This window comes from Lepisosteus platostomus, chromosome 4 (assembly GCF_059453375.1).
Source record: "Lepisosteus platostomus isolate fLepPlt1 chromosome 4, fLepPlt1.hap1, whole genome shotgun sequence".
Classification (NCBI taxonomy): domain Eukaryota; kingdom Metazoa; phylum Chordata; class Actinopteri; order Semionotiformes; family Lepisosteidae; genus Lepisosteus; species Lepisosteus platostomus.
This window is the reverse complement of record NC_142614.1, coordinates 14,521,401-14,544,859: the sequence shown is the minus strand read 5'-3', so window position 1 is coordinate 14,544,859 and position 23,459 is coordinate 14,521,401. Positions and strand designations below refer to the sequence as shown.

At 37.4% G+C, this 23,459-nt stretch overlaps 1 protein-coding gene across 4 annotated transcripts in view; it reads left to right on the top strand.

Annotated features, from left to right (window-relative positions):
• grid2 (glutamate receptor, ionotropic, delta 2) overlaps positions 1–23,459 on the top strand; it is a 608,583-nt gene that overhangs the window by 94,691 nt on the left and 490,433 nt on the right. For 3 of the 4 annotated variants that reach the window (XR_015935866.1, XM_088628644.1, XM_088628642.1), the window contains exon 1: positions 1,057–1,162. The exons of the other annotated variant lie outside the window; for it this stretch is intronic. Coding sequence is in view for 2 of the 3 variants with exons in the window: in XM_088628644.1 (XP_088484770.1) it covers positions 1,072–1,162 (91 nt within the window). In the remaining variant the exon portion in view is untranslated. Of the gene's footprint in view, positions 1–1,056; positions 1,163–23,459 lie in introns of those variants that run through there. 4 annotated transcript variants of the gene reach the window in all.

The window sequence follows — 23,459 nt, the reverse complement described above, 5'->3', positions numbered from 1 at the left end:
TGAAAAATGAAGTAACGAGTTTTCTAGACACTAGAACAATTAACAAACTTGGTACTGGAAAGCAACAATCCAGCAGGTTTTCTGTGAGTCACCCTTAAATCCAAGCAAACTAGCTTTGAAGAACCACAGCTGGCCATTGCTGACTTAAATGAGTCACTTAAAAAACATTTTAATACCTCTCTGAGACGCCGGCGTTCAAAGAGCACCATGCCCGGAAGTCACTGTTTACTTGTTTATCTACTTTCTAAATCTAGCAGCAAACTTTCACACTGTGCAAGTGATTTCCAATATCTTCTACATCAATCCATGAAAGCAGAACTAAAAAACAGCCTTATCACCATAATAAAACAATTTCTAAACCGTCATTACAATGAGCAACCATAATAAAAATATGCACAGAGCACGCATCATAAAAAAACATCACGGAAAGTCTTATATCAAATAAAACAGGACAACTACAGCTTCACAGAGGCTTTTCCCAATTCAAAATACAGCAATGTGTTAACACTATCTGAAGACCCAATTTAGGAAAGTTCCAAAATCCAATGTATTGTAACGCAACGGGGGCTCAGGTGGGTGCCCTTGCCGCATTAGGTCGTCCCCCCACCATCGGGGGCTCGAACCCGGGACTCCCGCGTCACTCAGCAGCGACCCAGCCCGGTGAGCCAAAGAGAGATCTCCCCACAGCCCAGGGGCTGTGGTCCTGCTATTACTGGGAAGGGCGGTGACGTCACCTGCTCTGGTACGCCGGTTCTTACACAGTACCTGTCGGCCATAAGCGTTACAGTATCAATAACCCAGCAAAACAGAATCGCAAGAGTTGGCTAAATACAGTACATAAAATCCAATGTTCTTACCTTGTAAAACGCGAAGAAGTGTGTTTTGTATGTCCAGTATAATCCCGAATGCATATTTAATAACCATTAATTTAAGATAAACTGAAGCTCTTAGTTTCAAGTTATTTCAAACACAGGGCCTTTAAAAAAAGCAGTTTTGAAAGGTTTAAATTGATGTCATTCATTTTGGTTTCAACCATTCAGAGGCTTAGGGGAAGGTACTTCCCCTCTAAAAATGAGCCTTTTTTTTTCGTGTCAACTTTGCTTATCATATAATGATCCATCATTTCTTATCACTGGTCAACAATTTCACATCTTGAGCCGGGGTAGGAACTTTTTTACTGCCTAAAAGCAATGAATAGCCTCTCTAGCAGTGTCTAGAGGCTTTCTATTGTAATTGCAATAGCTATTATAGCTTTTTATTCTTTTAAACTATATTCATACACGTCTCGCTATGTGAGCCATACCATTCCAGGTCTTATCTAGGACGTCACACTCAGTAGAGATTCAAGAACAGTCACAAGTGAAAAGTGTTAATAATGAAAATGGCAATAATCTGAAAATTATAAAACAGGAATTACAGTAATCTGGAAATGCCTGAACCAGGCTTGTGGCATAAAAGACGGGATATGTTGAAAAGCAGTTCCACAAATTTTAGATTCGCTAAACCACTAGAACTATTGTACCTCACATGCGAGATGGGTTGAAATGTCTCCTTTTGTTCACAAGCTTTCTTTGTTTCTCATGGCACGGATCCAAATCTTTAAAAATGAGATCTGAGTAGCTGTTTTAAATGAAATCCTCACCAATAAAATATTGTCAAATTTCAGTAGCATAATGAACTCAAAAGACTCCATAATGAACTCAAAAGACTCCATAAAGATAGCAAGTGTCAGTGCTAATTTATGTGTATATTTAAACATTAATCAGCACATATTAATAATTTATGCGTTTTTAATTTGATTGCTTTGATACACAATACGTTCATGAAAGTTTAAGGCCATAGCAGGAACTACACAGTGTTACTATTACAAAACTCTGCTCTAGCTTGAGCGTGGGACACAGTATAGTCTCATGGACCCATAACAGATTCAGAATGCTTGTGCACCTGTATTTGTGCATGCTATTAAAGAATATGTTCTTTCCTACTGTTTATGTTCCCCTTGAACTTTAAATGAGTTTACTCAAATGTTGTTTTTCTCATGAATAGGAAAAGAAACTATGTTGATTTGTGAATCTATCTTCAATAGATCACATCATTAACCCAGTGACTACTGTTCATAACCTTGTCAGGGGTGACGTGGAGACAGACAAAGAGAGACAAGGCAGCTTCAGTTGCTTATATTCCTCAGGATCTGATAGTATCTGCAATGCAATGTTGCTTAACTCTAAGGTTAGTAAGACAGGGAGACCTACAGTACTAGCTGGTCCAGCTGTAGGAGGGATTCAGAACAGATAGAAATGTAATGTTGTGGTGAATCATGTCTTTCTGGTTCTGTTGCCATACTCTGTACTGGTCATACATATGTATTGCAGCCTATCACACCTAACCTGCCGGGAGGAAACCTGACACCCGATGAACACCCAAGTTCATCGGGTGATATGCAGACCACTCACAGACCAATTTGGCTGACTCCACACATACTATATCAGACTTGGAATCAAACTCAGGACCCTGGAGCTGTCAAGCAGCTCGCTCTCTCTTATCTTTTCAAAACCAAATCTCCAGGTGGAAATTTCATAAATAACACAAACAGAATCAGTATTTGTCAAGTACAACACTACTGTATTGACCAGGGAGCCTGTAAATTCACAACAGTTCTTCACATAAAACACTTGCCAGTTGCAGTACCTGAGAATTCATTTTCTGAAAGATTAAACATTTTAACAGTAAAAATAGGTGAATTTGATTAAAGATCCAGAATTGTGTATAAAAGCTAAGTTGCATTGGAATTCTAAGATTTACAGATTTACAGAATTTTACAGTGCCTACAGGAAAAAAAAAACTATCAGCAAAATAATTTACACAATTATAAAAACAGTAACGTTATCAGATACAAAATCACCATAATGTTTAAACGTCTGAAAAAGTAAGACCATTTCTCATAATCTATTTTCAATTACTTAGGCATTCCTTGATCTTACTACTGTATGTACTGTACTCAAAAATCTATTGATGGACAACAGTGAGCAACAGAGTAGACATTTTTGAACAGTTGTTTTAAGCTAATATACAGTGTACACCTTTTTTGATGTACCTTTTTGGGAGTGTAAAATGTATTTTTTTATCCTTTAACTACATGTAGAGAGGACCAGGTGATGTACTGTAAATGGCAAAAAATACCTGAACTCAAGTCATTTAGATTTGATGATAAAGGTGATGGACTGGTTACTACAACATTTCCTACTGGCTGCTCATGAATACTTCATCTGTTAGGTTTTTGAAGATTCTGATCAATGTGAATTAAAGATGCTAAATGACAAGTTTTTTTTCACACCCAAACCAAGCTGCATTAATAACCACTAAAGCTGTTGTAATAGTATATTATATTATAATTGTACAGAACGTTAGAAGAGGCTTTGAGTAAATCATAGGATACTTACAGTATACTGTACAGTATACAGTATATCTCTGCTTTATGTTATGAAAATTGGTACTGAAAGGCTGAGGTGTTAACAAAGTTCTAGCTTTAGTTATTGATTTTAAACATATCTCACCAATATACTCACTGTTTTTTAGAGTAGCTGATATTTCTTGCATTGGGACAGTGGATTAATTATCCCAGGCATACCATGCAGAAAAATACACACACAGGCCCCAGCTTGTGCTCCACATTCCAGATATTGAAACCACCTGTGAGCCCTGCACTCAGTCGTGCCTTGCATGCTTTTTTTTCTGGTTGTAGGAATCACTTCCCAGTTCCCAGATTTTTTTATGGTAAAGACACTGTTTTGCGCTGTTCAGCTCAGCAGTCCATTGCGCCATTAAAAAAGAAAATAGGACTGCAGTTACAAAGTCCCTGTCAATAAACACTTTCAACAAGCACTTCACACTGCAATTGCACTGAGGGTTCTAGTTAAAATCACCTGCAAAGGAGAGAAGATAAACACTTTCACAGCTGTTTCTAGCACCCCAGCAGTTTTTACATTACTCTAAAGACCTAGTGATGGGGTAATCTTTATTAATTAATTATCAAATTTTTTCATTTGTTTGCAGTTTTTGAAACTTTTGGGAAATCAGGCAGTGAACGGAAGACAGCTATTTTTCAATTTATTCAGATTCAGTGTATCTATAGCAAAAGACCAGGGGCTTAAGGTTTTGATTAACCTTCACATTATTTATTCAGGCAATATGGAAGGGCGTTATTCCACTGCTATTGTGGAATTCCTGTTATGAGGATTTTTCTTGCTTCTCTGATGCCTGGTGGTTACGATATTGCTATGGTGCATTTATGTGAATAAACCTGTTCATCTTTCGAAATAAGATCACTTAGACTCTGATCACAGCTTTCCCTTCACACCAGTGCAGAGTCTCTTGGTATCCACTAAAGCAGTGCATTGGATGCTTCATCTGCTGATGAAAACTCTGAGGTCCTCACCCAGTCATCCACATCGGAGAGTTAGGAAGTGCAAACCACCAGACAGTTGTTGATTTTAGGCCTGTTTGAAAAGTTAGTAGAAATCACAGAGACAGAAACCTACAGTATGCCTATGGAGTCCCAGTATGTAGAATAAAAAAGAAACAGATGTTCATGCTCTGATGTTTTGCTCAGATATGATCCTCTGTCTCATCAACATATCTTTCCTCTTTTTCTTTTCCATGTTCCTACCTGGAAATAACCCCCTCTTGCCTCTGGATCCTTGCACCCTTCTGCATTGCACAGGTATGTAACTTATCTTTCACCCCCTTCATTTACAGCATATTGTCATGTTCACTTTTTATTTCATTATCAAAACCGTGACCCATAGTTTCAAACATGATTTGGTTAAACTGAATAGAACCAACTGGTTTGTCTTCCTGAACATGCTGAGGAAAAATAACAAGAGCAGGAACAGAAACAGCCTTGCCTGCTTCAGACACATTTCTTTACAGCAAAAGCCCAAACACTGATGTTGCTCTATGATTTCCAACATTGTTTTCTCACCTGCTTATCTGGACCAGAGGTAGGAGCTGTTGGCTCCTGCTGTTCTGAATTCTCTATGGTGGAGATGCAGTCTTCTTCTAAGATGAGCCATGAGTTGGGCAAGCAATGGGCACCCACAGAGTCAGCAGGGCTTTAGAGAGATGTTGGCATCCATAGGGACTAAAGTCATTTATTTTATAGGCATCTCAGAAATGTAGTTGTGTTACAGTAATTCTGAAGAATCTTATAGGAAATCAGAAGTCTTTTATATTTTTATAACAACGCAATGTTAAAATGAGAATGCCCATGCACCTTGGAAAAATACATTTCTGTGCCTGCTATCAGGCTGTTCTAAGGTTTGCTGCTTCAGGCTAATACATGATTGCTTCCTTTGTATTAAGAGATGTTAGTGAGCGCAGAAGTTCATTAAATGAAATACAATATGAAATATAAATGAAAATAAAATAGTAGGGCTAATTAATAACAACAATTTATTATGCAGAAAACACCATTCTGTGGTAGCATCGATAATGTTTTTTAATTAGGTATTGTAAGTCAATTAAGAATGCATTCTTATTTCCAATGATGAGCAACCTTAGAGATGTATAGTATCTTGTACAGGAGTACAGCAGCTGTGGCCCATTCTCAGACTTGAACCCACAATCTTCCAGTTAGAACCCACAGCCCTAACCACTACTCTGCTACCTCTGTAGATACTGTAATATCTTTACTGGGCTGAAATGATGGTCTATAATAATGTTGACAGGCATTATTTTGACTATATACAGAAACATATTATTATTATTATTATTATTATTATTATTATTATTATTATTATTATTATGTACTGTATGTAGTCAACATAAAAACATAACAGGCTATTCATGACATCAGCTCTTGACAGTTTTATATAAAGAAAGTCTAAACATAAAAACATCTAAAAGGGTTCAGCTCCTGTAAAGTTCTTCAGTGCAAAGACTTGTTAAGCCTGTCCTTTTAAAATAAATAAGAGTTTGTTTTTAAAATGAGCAATAAGTATTCAATATTTGAAGTGGAGAGTGTCAGAATGTTTTGGCAGCACAGGAGTAAGTAAAGGTTAATTCCTTCCAGTAGAAAGAAAGGTCTCATCTGATCAATATTTACAGTGTTTGTGTTAATTATTAATTTTAAAACATATTCAATATAAACATTAAATATCACATTTCTAAATAGTGATTCACAAATATGGTTTTTGACCTATTGCATTTTTCATTGAATAGTGCAACAAGTTTTCTGTTAAGAAACAAATTTGTACTGATCTAATTTAAGGAACTCTTGGAGTTCAAGAATGAAGTTAGCAGATTTATTAAAACTAGACAATTTAAGCCTGACACTTACATTTTAGATTTATTTATCATATTTCTCTTGACTGTTGCAGCACATTGTAATGGAACAAAATAAAACAATTTGAATAAAATGAAAACAGCAGACAGGGCACGTGTGGTGGGCATTTTATATTGTACTGTAGCAAACGTTTTGTAAGGAGCATGGAGACTTGAATGGAGGTTTCACTAAATTAATGACTTAAGTACATTTCTTACTTTCTGGTGTAGAATCCCAGATAAACACAATTAAGAGATTTGAAAATTTGAGTCCAGTTAGCACTGCAACACAGGCAAGGGAATTACAAACAAAGCTCACAACAAAGCCATTATCAAAGAAGCAGTGTGATTTCAACTAAAAATGTTATGAAAATAAAGTTGCCCAAAATAAACACATGAACTCTTCAGGAAGACTGAATGTTGCAGTGCACATACTGTACACGGGGATAATGGAGAGACATCAATTAACATAGCAAACACGTCCTAGAAATTTGGGATATTAGAGCACTAACTTCCACACCATCCTGGATTGAACTGTAATATGGTTAGAATCTCCTGTTCACCCCACACCCTATACTTTCAAGATTTCTGTCAGATCTTATCATATTAGACTTTAGGAACATTCCCCAATCAAACTGGGAAGAATGTTTCAATCTGTGACAGCTGGTGTCAACAGAGAGTAAGAACAATGCAAGCTGTTGAAGCTGATCAGCATAATAAATGAAAACATTACACTATCATTTGGTTTGAAGGTTAAGACTTAAGACTTGAAGGTCTCAAAGTGTTCCAGAAATAGGAGGACAGATGCCATCCCCACTTATAGTACCCGACATGCTTCTTGAAGATTGAGACTTTCCTCATTGTTTTCTAACACATTTATCAAAGACGATATACTGCAGGAAATAAAATAATAATTATATTAATGCTATAAGTTCTCTTTATTAGTTTTTAGAATTTTTAAAATATTAATCATAGCTAAATTCATAGCTACTTATTTTATGTTTATTTTCATATTTCATATCAGATCATTTCAGCAACACAATTACTATTCGTATAGTACAGTAAATAAGGTATGCAAACGTCTTTTAATCTGTTTGTAAAGAAATATTAGGAAAAGTTCAGTATGTAAAAGCAGTCTCTTTACTGACTTATTGTTGGGCCAGAAACTTTATTTTTTAATTATTTTTTAATTTGTATTAAATTTGAACCAAATTGTATTTGATTCAGCGGATTGGCGAAATCAAGTCGAATAGTATTTTGAAGCAATTTATTTGATTAGATATACTGTACAACAGAATCCAAGATTTTGAGTATGCACACTCAAGCCACTGTTAATGAAAACTTACACATAAGAAAAAAACATTTGGCCTTTCTAAACCCATTTGGTAGTTAGTTGTTAATTGATCTCAGGATCACATCCAGCCTTTCTTAACACTAGACGGGATATCAACAGCTTGGCTGCGTATCTCGTTCCATATTCTCACAACCCTCTGGGTAAATTGCCTCGTGCTCTCAGATTTAAATTCATTTCTAGGTAGTTTCCACTGGTGTGCTCTGGATCTGGGCATGATTACTGCTTCTACAGAGGGTTTGAGTTCATTAACACTGAATGTGTGCTTGTTAAAAGATCACCTTATGTTATCTTATTGGAATTGTCTGCTGAGCAATACTGGATGGTGTTAATGTGTTACAAATATAGAGCAGTTTCTTTGGAAAATGTGAGATTTTGTTGGGAATGTGAGTGCTTTGAATTGTCACTGTCATGTCTGCCAATAATTAAAAGTACTTTTAGTAAAAAATTAAGGTGTTTAATCTTTTACCTGACAAGCCTCAATAAAGATGAGTATGCTACAGTACCTCTCATGAAATGAGGCAGAACTTGGGATTTCTATCATTAGGAAAGGAAACTGCACACAGTATTTGCAGTAACATGCTGCTTACTGTGATGTGTGACTGTTTTACACAAGATTGAGTGATATTAACGGAGGGTAGGGCATTACTATTGTTACCAGCATGATACACACTTTCTTGTGTTGCTGTTTTATATCATATATTATATCAAGCAATTACTGTGTAGTATAGAAGCTAGGGACTTCATTAGTTTTAGTTGTGTCTAAGATGTCAGTAGACCTTTCTCTCAGATGTTGCTTAAATTTGCAGAATTTCTATATGAGTGATGAATGCCAGCTCCAAATTTGAAAATATATAAAGCACTCTAAGTAAAAGCAGATTTTTTAAGAACAAGAAAATGGATAAAAAAGAAAGAAGTTCAGCCCATCTAGCATATTTGGTAGTTAGTACTGTAGCTAATTGAACAAAGGATCTCATTCAGGTTTTTTTAGAGGAACCAGTTTTATTTTAAATTAGCCAGAATTTCAGCTTCAATAACATGACTGGGTGGCCTGTTCCAGATTCCTAGTGCCCAGTATCAATATGTATCTTATAAATCCTAACCCACATTTAAGATATTTCATCACTCTATATGTGATGATTGTGTATTTACAGTATACAGTATATTCAAAGGAACAAGTAATAGGTTTATTCCATGCTGAAAAGAGACGAAAGCTCACAGGAGCTCACATGCAAAGAAGGCTCCACAGCTGAAATGTTGTGTTTCTTTTCTTCTCTTTTCAGCATGGAATAAACCTTTACTTGTTCCTTTGCAGCCTTTGCATGCTGACGCAGCTACCCACCTGAACTACGTATATTCATCTCCTTAGGAGATAATATTGGCATAGAAAATTGTAGAATTCTTTTAAAAGGAAGGCTGATGTAAATTTTAATTTGTCTTGATTGAAGTACAGTACACTTATTAAGTTATCATTGTAATTGGTAATAATAGAATGTAGAACGGCTAAAAACAAAATTAAAACACCCTCACTCTCAGTAATGAATATGATGTTTTGAGCTGAAAATCACAAAATTTGTCTTCACTTAATGAAATGAGCAGGGAGATTCACCACCATGCTTTGGCTGCAAAGGAGCAAAAAAAAATTCATTCCACGCTAAACTGTAGAAGGAAACACCCATGTTTTGTCTGCTGAAGCTTGTGGCTGACTTGAAGAAGACCTTCATATGTCATCAGTATGCCATCATATAAACAGCTTATAATTTTGCATAATAGTAAATAGTTGTCAGTATGTTAAGAATAGAAAGAGAAAATGAAGATTTTTACAATGAGCTGAAATCATGGGATCACTAAGCTGTTTGCTTCCTTCTCTGTTGCTCTTCAATCCTTTGAAACTTTTATGTGTCATATCTTATTATTTTAGCAGATTCTGAAAGGTGTGTTAACATTAATCTGACTACTTTTTTAAAATAATAGGAGTATTTATGTATTTATTAATGTGGTCAACATTCTTTAAAAAAACTTTAATTAAAGTAATCTGATTGATTGCAACACAGGTCATCCTAACTACAATGAATTAAATGAATCTAATAATTAAACCCCTAATAATCAGTGTTTAATCAGTAAAATATTCAGAATTGCATAAAAATGTTTAGCTGTTTTGAAGAGCTAGAATATTTTTAGTGGTGCATTGCATCATTGATTATTCAGTAATAAAAAAATGAAGTGAATCAATTTTGGGCTGTCATCAGAAAATATTTACCCAGAGTATGAACTTCACGCCTGTGTTTTTTTTAACAAAGAGAACAATACTGTACAATGATCCTGGGAGGCGTCACAGTACGACTTAAAGCATTCTGACTTATTAGTCCCAGCAGGTACAACACCATTTTCTTTTTTGGGGCGATTTGTTTTAATTCTGTTAAAAAAGCTCAGCCTTCTCAATGCTGGGATGGGGCTCCCCTAAGGAAGACTAGGTTACCACTGTAAGTGCTGTTTGGTGGAACCATAGGTGGTTAGTAGCTGGTCCAGACTAGAATTTCCAAAGCAGTGTCCCAGTATGATGACTGGGGAATACTAAGCAGTAGAAGGTGCCATCTTTCAAGAGAGAGAGATTAAATCAAGATCCTGATTTCTTGAATATTAGAGCCAATGCACTAATCAGTGCACAAATCCACCTGTTTGTAAGAATGCTGTTTTATTCAAATTCTACTGTACCTGAATACCCACTTAATCCATTTGGGGAAGTAGTCTTTTCCTACTCTACCTGGTCTGTTATGCAATGTGGGTGAGTGGGTACTGCATTTTAGTGGTGAATAAATGTGGTCCCTTTGTATACTGTACTATACAGTATGATGCTTTGCTATCTTCTTTGTCATGAAAAGCACAATGTAAATACAGGAATTTGCAGTTAATTATCAGAAATGTGTCATAAATACTTTATGAATCTGTTACTAATAAGTGGCATACCACATTGTCATGATTTTAGAACATTTAATAAGTATATTGAATTCCGATCTGTAGATTGTGTTACACAGGAAGTCTAGATTTATATCACTCAGTCAGGGTGGGACAAATGTCAGGGCTGTGGACTTATGTGGAAAAGTGGGGCTTACATCTGGGGTAAGTTCTTTCCTATTATGGCTAAATTATTTGCAGTTAAAGGTTTTTACATATCCCATGCTCTCTCTGTGTGAACATGGGTTTTCTCTGGTTGCTCTAGTTTCAAATACACTGAAGCCAGATTAATTAGTGTCTCTGCAGTGTCTCTGCAAGTGGACTGACACCTACAGTATTCCAGGGTGTAGTCCCACCTGGAGCCCTGTGCCCGAGAGCTAAGCTCCAGGCTACCTTGACCCTTGCCAGCTTTAAACAGCTGTTGCATAATGAATGTACAATTCTAGAAGAATATGTGCTGTATATTTGACAGCACAACATGGAGCAGGAAGAAATTAAAACTAATGCAGCAGAAAATCTTGTGGCTCTGTGTACCAAGGGCAAGTGTGGTGTAGGATCTATGTATATCACTTTATCCCCAGTGAGGAAGTGGGGACCAGGACTGGGTTGCAAAGAGGGTGCTGAAAGAGATGGAGTTTGGGGAGGTAGATAACTGGAGGCAGGAAGGAGTAGATTGATGTACAGAATGGTACAGCAACTGGTGAGCAGTAGGAATGGGGATGCAGGGAGGAGGGAACAGCAGAATGAGAGGGAGAGAAGTGGGGTGGGGCTGAGGATATGAGGCTGGTAACAGAGTCTTGGATGATGTCAGAAACTGGAAAGCTCTCTAGGCAGGACCTGCTGTCATTCACTCGACACAGAAATAAAGCCTGAGCTGGCTCAATCATCTGGACTAGATGGTATTTTAAATGATGGACACATATGAGTCTGACTCATAACTATCCAAATCTGGAAATTCTCTGCCTGCTCAGTTTTACTTCTAAAATATTTATGCATCCTATTTAAGATCTGGGGTCAGAATGTTTTCTAGAATATCTGTTGCTTTCAGTGATGACTGTTCATGGTATGGTGACAAATATTGTGCACAGAAAGGATGATATTTAGAGTTTTGTCCTTTACTGCTACAGTATATTTGTTCCACATCCATTTTGCTATAGATAAGTGATCATCTAACAATTTATTCAAATTAAGTTATTAATCTGAACCTTAATCTTGTTTTTCTCTTACACAGCTCTTTGGTCATTTTATGTTTCTATGTGTTTAGATTTTTTTCCTGATTGTACTGATTCAGATACCTATTCCTTAGCTTTTATGTGGAAGGCTTTTGGTATATTTTCCTGAGAACATCCATCCATTATCACAAAGCTGCTAAATCCAAGTAAAGCTTGTGTATTCTAAGGACATGTCCCTGCTTTTGTGAATTTCTTTCATTTACCCAAGTAAAACGTAATAACTGTAAAGCAATTTTCCATTCTGTTAATGGTGTTTGCATCTCCGTCATAATTTTCAACTTCCCTCAAGTTTGTTCTGGTCAGTCTTTTTTTCCTTATTTTTTCTAGTAGTTTGAGTCACTCTTTTTTGGGTGATTGACATGAAGGAGCAGAATTAGATTATGTCTCTTCGCTATCAATGCCTTAAAATTCATTGAATGCTAAAGAAATTATTTTGGTGGTCAGAGGAGAGCAGAGCAACCTGTTTAGAGCTGTTCAATCCCTCACCGAGACCCACATGATGTATGTTAAGAACTTGCAAACCTATTAATTTTCCTGCCAGTATTGGCCATCACAGGTACACGGTATTGTCAGAACATAAAAATTATGCCAAACATCTCTCACTGAAATAGAATGCCAGCCTGTAGACTTGCATAATATTCGGAATATTACACCAAGGTCAAAACTTTCAAATGACAAAAGGCAAGTTGCAATCCATTCAACATCCAACAATAGGGCAGCAAACCCAAGCAATGCATTTAAAAGTACTCATTTCTTGCAAATACTAATGCTAAACATGCTGTTTGACCCATCTACATGGAGACCAGCACAGCAAGTGCTGGGCCAGTCTTTCAGCAGAGCCTGCAGTAACAATGGATTTTGAGTAGTTCTAATTTAGTGCAACATACTAAGCTCTTTCCATCATTAATTTGCAAGATAAAATAATTAATTTTCTTAAACTCAATGGTCATATTTAAAGTTGCCATCATTGTTTCTATTTTTCTAGAAATAAAAATTACTAATGATGTTTTGTAGCAAGTGTCATTACAAGACTGAACAGGAATTTCTCTATGATGACCATTGCTGCCTCATTTACTGTATCTCTGTTGTTTTCTCTTGATATTTATCAGACCATGAATTTGTACCCAAGGGTCTTCATGCTCAGAAACCAAGGAAACAAGATACATTGTAATAAATATCCACTTTTGGTGTTTCCCTACCCAAGTATACCAAAGCTCTGGGCCTAGGGGCATGTATTCCCCTGTCCTTCTGTCTCAGTGCCCTTGATGTGTCCGTTTGATGCCAAACCTATTCACATTATTCATGTGGTTGATTTATTTGTGATGCATGTCTGCCACAGTGTGTTATTGCTGAAGATATATGCATGTTTATGCTGAGGACTCAAATTGTAAATCACAGAACATTTGTATTGACGGTGTCATTGGGGAGTCCATGAAACTCGTTCACTGGCCTAGATTGTACAATAGATACTGTAGCATTTGCAGCTTTGGGGTAGAGAGAGGGTTCTGAAATAGTTCCAAGACAAAAAAGGAAATAAAGGAAAATAAGTTTAATTTCCCTCACCTGTTTGCACCTGAGCCAGAAATAGGGTCTTTGGTTGATCCTGAAAGCTCTAAATTGAAAAAAATATTTTAAACTAACTCACAAAACTTGACAATAGGGGCATTAATGGAAACCAGAGAACGGACTAGCTGGTTTTGATAGGCAGTAGGCTTAGGCTTAACCTGCAGTAACCTCCTGGCTGTATTTTGGAATTCATGGTAAGGTTAATCCCAGTTACCGTGTAATTGGTTGTGTGCTATTTGAAATTTCAGTTTAATGAGGAAGCTTTATTTTAGGCAGAAAGAGAAGGAGAGTTCCAAAAGGAATGCATTCGTTGTTGCAGTGATCCATACATTAAAACGTTTTGACTGGCGCACCTGAAAATCTTTCTCTGTTGTGGCTGCTTGTGGGAGGATTTGGGATTTTATAAATTTTTGGAATTTGTAAAAAATACTTTTATTAATGCTTGGATTGTGATGGGTACTTTGCTTTACAAAAAGAAGTGCCTTAAATGAAATACTGTATGTAAGAAGACTTACTGTACTGTGCATTCTGCAGATACCCCAGCTTTCTCCTATCTAACAAAGACATGCAAGTTAGAAAGATAACAGGTTTACAATAAAGGTGGCAGTAGGGGTCTGTGCATGGTGCTTAGGAGACAGACAATTTTATTGAGCTTAATTTAGCTCCAGCTTGCAGTTTATTGTACGTCTTGAGTTAGTAACATGGAATACCACCACAGACAAAAGATTAAAGATGAGCTTCGATGACAGTTGCATGGCTTACGATACCAAAGTGCAGCTCAAAGGAATTATTTTCTTGTAACTCCCTGAACCTTACTTATACTTTCTTATACTATATATCGATACATTTACATGTCTTTTACAAAATATTGATTGAAGAGACATGTCATGCTTTGGGCAGGTATTATTTTTCCCCCTAAAATCTAAATATTATTGCACTGGTACTAAGAAATATTTCATTTGATTGCCATTTAGCAAAATTGTTTTAAAATAAAACTGCCTAGTCCTGAAATAGAAACTGTGTCAGTAGACAGATTTAACGTCTCACTGAAGGGACATTGTTTATATTAACCTATGTAGCTGAATTTACTAGTTTGTTGTTTGATCCAAAGTATAATGAATTTGTTCCTTAAAATACAGATACATTTGTTACTATTAATGTACAGTATATTAAGACAAAGCACATCCTACAGTTTTCAGTAGATATCTGCAGTGTGAAAAAGTGTGCACAAAACAATCTAAAAGCATTCATTCATCATTACTGAGAGTCAAGGACAGATGATGAAACTACCTGAACGATAAAGTGAGATCTACACGAAAATAAACTATATAAATTCTTATTTATGCATTACAACGGATGTACATGGATTACTTTTTGAAAGGTAAACTGCTGTGATAATAAATAAGAGAAATATCTGTTACCCAACTGAAACAAAGACATTATCTTATGCCGCAATCTCAGCTGGCAATTTATTTCACATGCATCATGACATACCTACCGCGTACTTTGTACCTTTCTTTTATTGAAGCATCCATTCATTTTTAACCACCTGCAAAAGATTTGGTGAGCGCAAACGTTTCTGTTTTCGAGTTATGACTAATGCACTCTGGAACAAAGATCCCTTCATCCATGCAATGACGTGCTTTTTGTGCCTGGGAATGTGAAGCGTCTCATTCTGTGCTTATTTGTTCCCAATTAACGATGAAAAGAATGTATACCAGAGCTGAGCCTATTTTAGAAAACAAGGGGTTTATTTCGAATTCTGGGTTTAAAGCAAATGTTGAGCCATTTAACTTTTTTGATTGTGAAATTCTGCTGTAACCATTACATGGTGGTGTAGTCGTCAGCATTCCCGCCTCACAGCACTGGGTTCCTGGGTTTAATTCTGGACCTGGGGTGCTATCTTTGTGGAGTTTGTATGTTCTCCCTGTATTTATGTTTTCTCCGGATGCTCCGGTTTCCTCCCACAGTTCAAAGACATACTGATAGGTTAGTTGGCTTCTGAGAAAACTGGCCCTGGTATGAATGTGTGCATATTTCTGTTTGTGTCTATGTGTACCCTGCAATGCATTGGTGTAACGTCCAGGGTGTATCCTGCATTGTGCCCATTGCTTGACAGGATCAACCAGTACTGAATAAAGCAAATTACAGTATGACAGAATTTTCTTTATCTTAATTTTTATCTAAGTTTTGTGTTCCGTACAATTCCATTTGATGACAGATTGTAATGCCTTTTTAGGCAAATTGATGATAGCTTGCATGTGAGCAATTTATGGATGTAAATACTTCAGTCAGTATATGCAGAGATTTATATGCCATATTGAACTTGACATTTTGAATGGAGAAACCAGGTTTTAACAGTTGAATTCATACCTATTCAGATGATAAAGAGACATTGAGTCCTATGCTTACCTTTAAAGATTTTTGTTTTATTGAGCATAGACTGAGACATTATTGCTTCAAAGCCTCAAATGCTAAGTCCCTACCGTCTTTGCCTCTCTTTGGTATTTTCTCATTGCTGTAGTTTTTAAGAACTTAATGACATTTTGATGGTGTGATCCATCACAGTTTTTTCAAAAGGACTATCAAGCCTGCATTTAAAAATGGAACGAACGCACCCACTGTGCCTTAACCTACACATAATGGGGGCAGCAGGGGAGAAGACAGGGGGTGGTAATTAAATATTGAACTGAATGTTTTAATTCAGGGTTAAATGTTCAATACTACTGACACCACCATATATTACTACCATTCTTCTGAAAGCTGCTGTTCTGATTTAAAAGCTTCCAGGGAAAAAGAGCAGATTTCATTAGGATAAGTTTTATATTCCGTGGTTGTAGAGGTATGTTGAGTTCATTGAGTTATAGAACACCTTGTGTCACAGTGTCATTAGAGCACAGTCCTGTGGAGGTGATGCACTTGAGTAAAGGATTTCACAACAAAACTTTTTTGTGTTCTTTTCAGTTAGGTATTTCCGTCAATTTTGTCCTGTACCATAACGTGTAGCCTGCTATGTATTTTTATGTTGGTTTTATTAAGTTCACCTTAAGGAAAGCATTACAAGTAATTGCAAGAGCTGAGAAAACTAGATAAGACTGGATGAATGAAAGCTTCAGGATCGTCAAATTTTAAGGAGAAGTTGGTATCCATTTAACTGTGTCTAAGCAAACTTTAAACCCACTCTGGATTCATGAATTTCATGTAGACAGCTCTCAAGAAGAGGAGCATGCTCATTTAAGGATATTTCTGATCATTCTCTGAAAACACTTGAGCATGGCAGATGAATCAATACAGCAACTGCAAAAGCCTACGCGCCAGACTACATTTCCCACTGTTTCCCGCCTTTGGAAGCTGGTTAGGGGCTCCAGCCTCATCATTAAAGATCTGTGACAGGATGGGATGCTGTTGTTGCTTTGACCTTGAAAATACCTTGCTACTCTTTCCTGGGAATTAGAAATTGTCCTTGACAAACTTATCTGATTAAACAAAGGAAACCAATGGTGGGAGAGAAGAACAGTATGGTTGGAATCGTATGCCACTAGCGATTTCATTTCTGCAGAATATATGCTTTTCTCATTGTTATCGTACTATTTTATTCAGTACATGCTTCTGTGGAGTAAATGATCGATCCCTACATTTACATACTGCATAGTGTTTAGTTTCCTACAGCCACAGCAATATATCTGCAAATTAGTGCAGTTATCAATCATGTTTAGTAGGGATTGACTGTGACAGCCTTCATTGTAATGAGTGTGAGCTTGTGATTGTCAGAAGAGGCTTTTCTCCCTTCAGTGGCTTCCTCTGAAAACAGAGGACAGACTACAAATGAATGAAAAGGCAGTGATACCCATCCTGACATTAGCACGTCTTCAGCAAGTTCCTCTCGATTTTTGTTTTATCTTACATAAACATATTGAAACAGAGAAATATTCCAAATTCCTTTTAAAGTGACCCTTGTTTCACCTTATGGGCTGCCACTGTTGATCTGTCTGTTTTTGTTTGTCTGACCAATGCTAATCAGTAAACATGGATTAGCTTGAACTTGTAGATGAAAAATGAAAAAAAAACATTTGTTATAGCTAGCACCATTCTACAAAGACTGAGGACAAAATCTTTATGAGAACATTGCTTTTGAGCATTTCTTATTAGATATTTGGTATTTGAGTGTAATAGCACTAGATGACTTAAAAACAGAACAATATGTTATTTTAATCATCCTTAGCCATGTTGATACTGTATGAACCAAGGCTTCTTTGGTGGCTGCCTATGATTTAAGCAATGCTTCAAATTCCATCGGGCCACGATTAGCTCTGTTGGTAGAGCATGACACTCATAATGTCAGGGTAGTGGGTTTGTGTCCCATGTCGGGGGCCAGGTCCTCCATGTTGGAGGTTGGGTACAAGGCTAACAACCCTGTCCAGTAAAAAACTAATGTTATGGTAACAGCACCAGGATGTTGCTGCCCCTACATGCCGGAAAGCACAATGGGCAAAATCCCATCCATCAAGGTACGTGACTAACATGTGGATGATGGATTATATTTATCATAAAGTACACACTTTCTGGAATGTGCGCACTCAGAAAATCCTGTACAATGTGCAAGGTAAGCCCAGAACTCAACAACAAGGCTTTACTGATGGCTTCCAGGCTCAGATTCCTGGTAGGCGGAACAAGAAAGATGCTGTGTTACACCCTATCTCACATGGGCCAGGAGCCATCTCGGACAGTTGTGTTTGCCAGAGCCTGCAGGGCACAATGCCAGCAGCCATATCACCCTGCAACTCACAACTGGCAACCCACTGAAGCTAAGCAGGTGTGAGCCTGGTCAGTACCTGGATGGGAGACCTCCTGGGAAAAACTAAGGTTGCTGCTGGAAGAGGTGTTAGTGGGGCCAGCAGGGGGCGCTAACCCTGCGGCTCATGTGGGTCCTAATGCCCCAGTGTAGTGACGGGGACACTATGCTATAAACAGGCGCCGTCCTTCGGATGAGACGTAAAACCGAGGTCCTGACTCTCTGTGGTCATTAAAAATCCCAGGGTGTTTCTCGAAAAGAGTAGGGGTGTACCCCGGCGTCCTGGCCAAATTTCCCAGCGGCCTTTATCAATCATGGCCTCCTAACAATCCCCCTCTATAAATTGGCTTAATTACTCTGCTCTCCTCCCCACTGATCGCTGATGTGTGGTGAGCGTTCTGGCGCACTATGGCTGCCGTCGCATCATCCAGGTGGATGCTGCACATTGGTGGTGGTGTAGGGGAGTCCCCATTGCCTGTAAAGCGCTTTGAGTGGAGTGTCCAGAAAAGCGCTATATAAATGTAAGCTATTATTATTATTATTATCATCAGTTACCTCAGCTAAACTGTGTACTCTGCCCATCCTGGCCCATCCTGGGTACATTTTTCCACTAGCGTTTCAGGCTCTGGAGGTGCAGCTCTTCTACCATTAATCAATGTACTATGTCTGCTTTCGACAGTAGAGCCGGTAAGATTGGGAACAGGTGTTTTCTGGGGGGTAATCTGTGATGGATTGATGGAATTCATAATGGAAGCACATTGAGGTCTAGAGAATGAGGGGTCATATGCTTCAACATTTGAAAGGGCTACTGTGCATGTTTATCGACATGTCCTTGAGAGGTATAATGTATTCCATCTACTTGATTTCTTACCAACATAAAAGATTTGATTTTTGGCTTGTTTCGACTAGTATGACCCATTTCTCAGTGTTCTACGTGCTGAGGGAATAAGAGGTGTGGAGTAATTGCCCTTAAAGAAAGGAGTCATAGTTTGATGTGACAGAAGGCTGCATGAAAAAGTACCAAAATAATGAACCATTTGTTGAGGTGAAACCTGTTTCAAAACCAAGAAAGAGAGAGGGTCTTGTATTCACAAAGCACTCTTTTGATAATATAGTGACCGGACTAAAGTGAGCTATTGTACTGTCAATGGGTGTTCTTGCTTACAACTTACCATACCCCATTTTGTAAAATAACACAAATGTTTATCAATAGCAACTGGTACAAATATTTTCAATAGTAAAGGACTTGTTTATAGCATCGCATACAGTAACGCCTGCTAGTGGTAATAAAGAGCATATTGTGATTACTGGAAAACTTTTCATTCTTAAATACACCTGGAAATGTTGGATTGACATATGTATTTTGTGTACAGTGCATCGTACTTTGTAAATTTGTATTTGAAGTTTATATATTTGTCATAAGGTATTGGAATGTTGAAATTATACTAGCTGCAAATGTTTTGCCAACAAAGTCCAAATGTTAATTACACTGCTAAATTGCTTATTCATAGTTACATTTGTAATTTTAGTTGAACTTTTAATTTTTTCTTAGTAATGAAAAAAACATTTCTCCTGGGATTTTAATATAAATTCCCCATATTGTGCTGCCAAGGGTGAAAAACACAGCTTTAATGTAGGTTGAAGCCGCCACCTTGAGCTTTGTTTCTATAGCAACTCAATTGCAGCTTACAGATAAAAGACCTATTATGAGTTTCTTGCAGTGGCTTCAAATCAAAGTGAGATTTTTGCAAGGGTTGCAGAGAAATTTGTCTTGGTAAAATGTGTTTTTTTTTCTTTTGCCTTCTGACAAATCTTGCACTGTGGCATTTCAATGTGAATAATACTGTTTTAATTATGGTATTTAACTAACAGTGCAGTATTAATTTGTATCCATGTGTCTTCCCACATCAATGCAAAAAACTACTGTCCTCTGTGACATCCAGTCTTCGCCTTTTAGTGAAATTTACAGTTTGCAGCAAGCTGACATCTGTGTCCTCAAAACTGTGCTCGAGCAATTGTTTATGTACTCTAGTTTCTGAACAATATAAGTATATATTTTCTGTACTTCTGTTTTGTGAAATTTAGTTTTGTTTGAGTGCTGTCATCTGATATTTATCAAAAAAGAATGACAAGAATGACATACATGTATTACAAGACTCTGATTCCACCCAGCTGGGATCCTTTCGACCTGCTGGGACGGATACTGCAGTATGGTCAGGGAGAGCTGCGTCATCCCTCCAGCAGCTGACACTACACGAGGAGAGGTGGCTCTGAGAAGTGGTGGTGTGTTGGAAAGTGTCCTCATCCCACTCATGCCAGTACAAAGATTGAAGCAGTTAAATGAAGCTGAGTCACCACTGACAGTGGGGAATAAAGAGAGAAGTAATTTCAACAAAAAAAGGCAAGGATGCATAGACACTAATGGAAGGAACACTACTCCAGTGAGATGGTATTAAAATACCTGGTAGTTTCAACTTCATCAGTGGATAACTGGAAAGAGTGAAAATTGAAGGAGAAATCTTTATTTCCCTATTGGGATGTCTTTCAGCATTCCACTACATTTTACATCCTGTATTTAAACACATACATTACTACTTAATGTTCCCTCTTTAGCGTAAGGGACATTCTTATGAATATTCTTTAAATTTGATGGCATTTTAGATATTCAGAGTATTACATTCTGGTAGCAAAACAATTAAAACAAGCAGACACATTCCTAGACTTAATGCAATGACCTCCTCTGATATGCTTTAAGAACTTAACCTTTTGAGTCTTGAAGGATATGAGAAGACCTGATTCAGATTGATAAAATCCTCAAAGGCACTGACAAAGTCAACCCAGTGGACTTCTTTAGATTAAACAGTTAAACATGAATCAGAAGACTAAGAGAAAGCACATTCAAAAATGAGAAGAGCAGACACTTTATACAAATGGGTGTCTGGAAGATATGACTATATGAAATCCTTAGCTAGAAAACAAATGGGCAAGTTGTATGGAATGATCTCTTTTAATTTACAAACTTTGATTTTTGTTGTTGTACTTTGCATTCAGCCTGACCTTAATTGACTGCTTCTCACTTTAGACAGCCATCAGTACAGAGTGCTGAATCCTGATAGCCATAATGTACTAAAACCATTTTTATGAAAGTATAATTTAATAAAAAGGATGTAAAAGTCAGTAAAATGTATGTGGACAATCTGTCAACACTGAAGAAGGAGGCCATGCTTCTCTAGCAATTTGGCAGTCACTGATCACAAGGCAGCCAAAACAAACTACTTTTGAGTGCACCTTCAGTGAAGTTTAAATGTCTCCTCTGCTGATCCCTGAACTAGAGGCAGCAATGTGGAACAGTGCTTAAGATTGTAGCTTTGTACCAAGAAGGTTGTGGGTTCAAACACCAGCTAAGGTCTTTTTTTATCTAAATTGTTAGTCATCATCCAAATTGAGTAAAATGCTCTGTATAAATGGGTGAAAATGTAAGTTGCTATAAATGCAACTGTCAAGAAGCCTCACAGAATGTTATTTTTTTTCACTCTTCAGTGTGGAATTTAAAGTCCTTCCACTTTTTCCTTTGCAGTTGCATGCTGAGCAACTCCCTGCTCTTACCTCTCTTTATATATGTGCACGTAAGACTATTAAAACCAAAATGATTATTTTCATTGCTGTTATTGTGGGCAGCACTGTGGCTCTGGTTAGCAGTGCTGCCTTGCAGTGACTGGGGTGCTGGGTTCAATTGTGGACCTGGGACCCTATCTGCATGGAGTTTTTGTATTCTCTTCGTGTTAACATGGGTTTCCTCTGGGTGCTCTGGTTTCCTCCCACAGTCCAAAGACATGCTGGTTTGTTAACTGGCTTTTGGCAAAAATGGAGCGACTGTGAGAGTGTGCCTGTCTGTGTCTGCCCTGCAATGGACTGGAGTCATCCATCCAACCAGAGTGTAACGGTCAGGAGTTGCAGCGAAGCGGCTGGTTAGGACCCTATGCGAGGCTGTGGTAGATTAATTCCGGAAAGGTTCCGGAAAGTTCCAAAAATAACCAAATCCTAAAAACGTAAATCGATGCCGTAGTCAGGGGATTGAGCCAGGGTTTCTAGAACCAAAAGACGATTAGGTTTAAAGTTTTCTTTCTCAAAAAGGTAAAGCAAGGGTTGAGCTCGGAAGAGGGAACCTCAATAGTGAGCGGAGACTTAGTGGAGTGAGAGGGTATAAATAGGGAAGAGTGTGTGGAAAGATAATTGATTAATTAGTGAGCGGGATGTTTATGGTGAGAGGTGCTTGTGAGTATGCGGTGACGTTTAAGTGCTCACGTGCGGTTCATGACAGTAACCTGCCTTGTGCCCGTTGCTTGTTGGGATAAGCTTTGTCTCCTTTATTGGATACAGTGGTTAGAAAATGGATGGATGAATGCTTTATTCAGCGATAATTTCTGTTAATCAAAACTTTTTATATTATTTAATGTGCAAGCTTGGATAAATTCCAAAAAAAAGTATTCATCGACACAGTAGTGACATCTACTGTAGGACTTTTAGGTGTGCCTGCCCTATAAGCCTAATTAATCCATTGATCAGCTCTGAGGAATGTGGACAACTATATTTTCATGACTGGCTGGTGAAGCCACTGAGCCACCTGATGTAAGAACTTTAGCATAACAAGAAGTTGTGGGTTGTTTAGAAACATAGTTTGAAAGGTATTTTGTTTAATTTCTTTTGAGTGCTCTTGTTATTTTATGTATGCTTTTTACTGAGTTAATAATACTTACTGAGATATCTGCCTCCTCACAATGTACATTAGTAGTGAGCATAACTGTTCAGTTTTAATCTTACCCTAGATTTGAACAGTACAACCTTGCTCTGCAACCCACAGAACAAAATGTACGAATATGTGTGACTGTTGTTTGTTATTACAGTTTTTGACAAGGTATTTCATGTTGTGAGAAGCAGTTTATCTAGGTAGTTTTCCTGGTGCAAATGCTAATCTGTTCTACATTTCAAGTTGAATAATAGCTATAAGAACCAATAGAACACAATAGAACACTCTCCAATCGCTAAAAGACTATTGTGTTTATAGAATAGAAACATTTTATACAGCATAGTTTTGTGTACATATTTTATATCACTCCTCCATCAGTAAGCATATAAAAACTCCCAGTTTTCAGAAGAAGACATACTGTAGTCTCATTAGTTCATTTTAAACTTTTGAAATATATTTTTAAATTAAATGGCAAAACAAATTTCAGTTTAAATT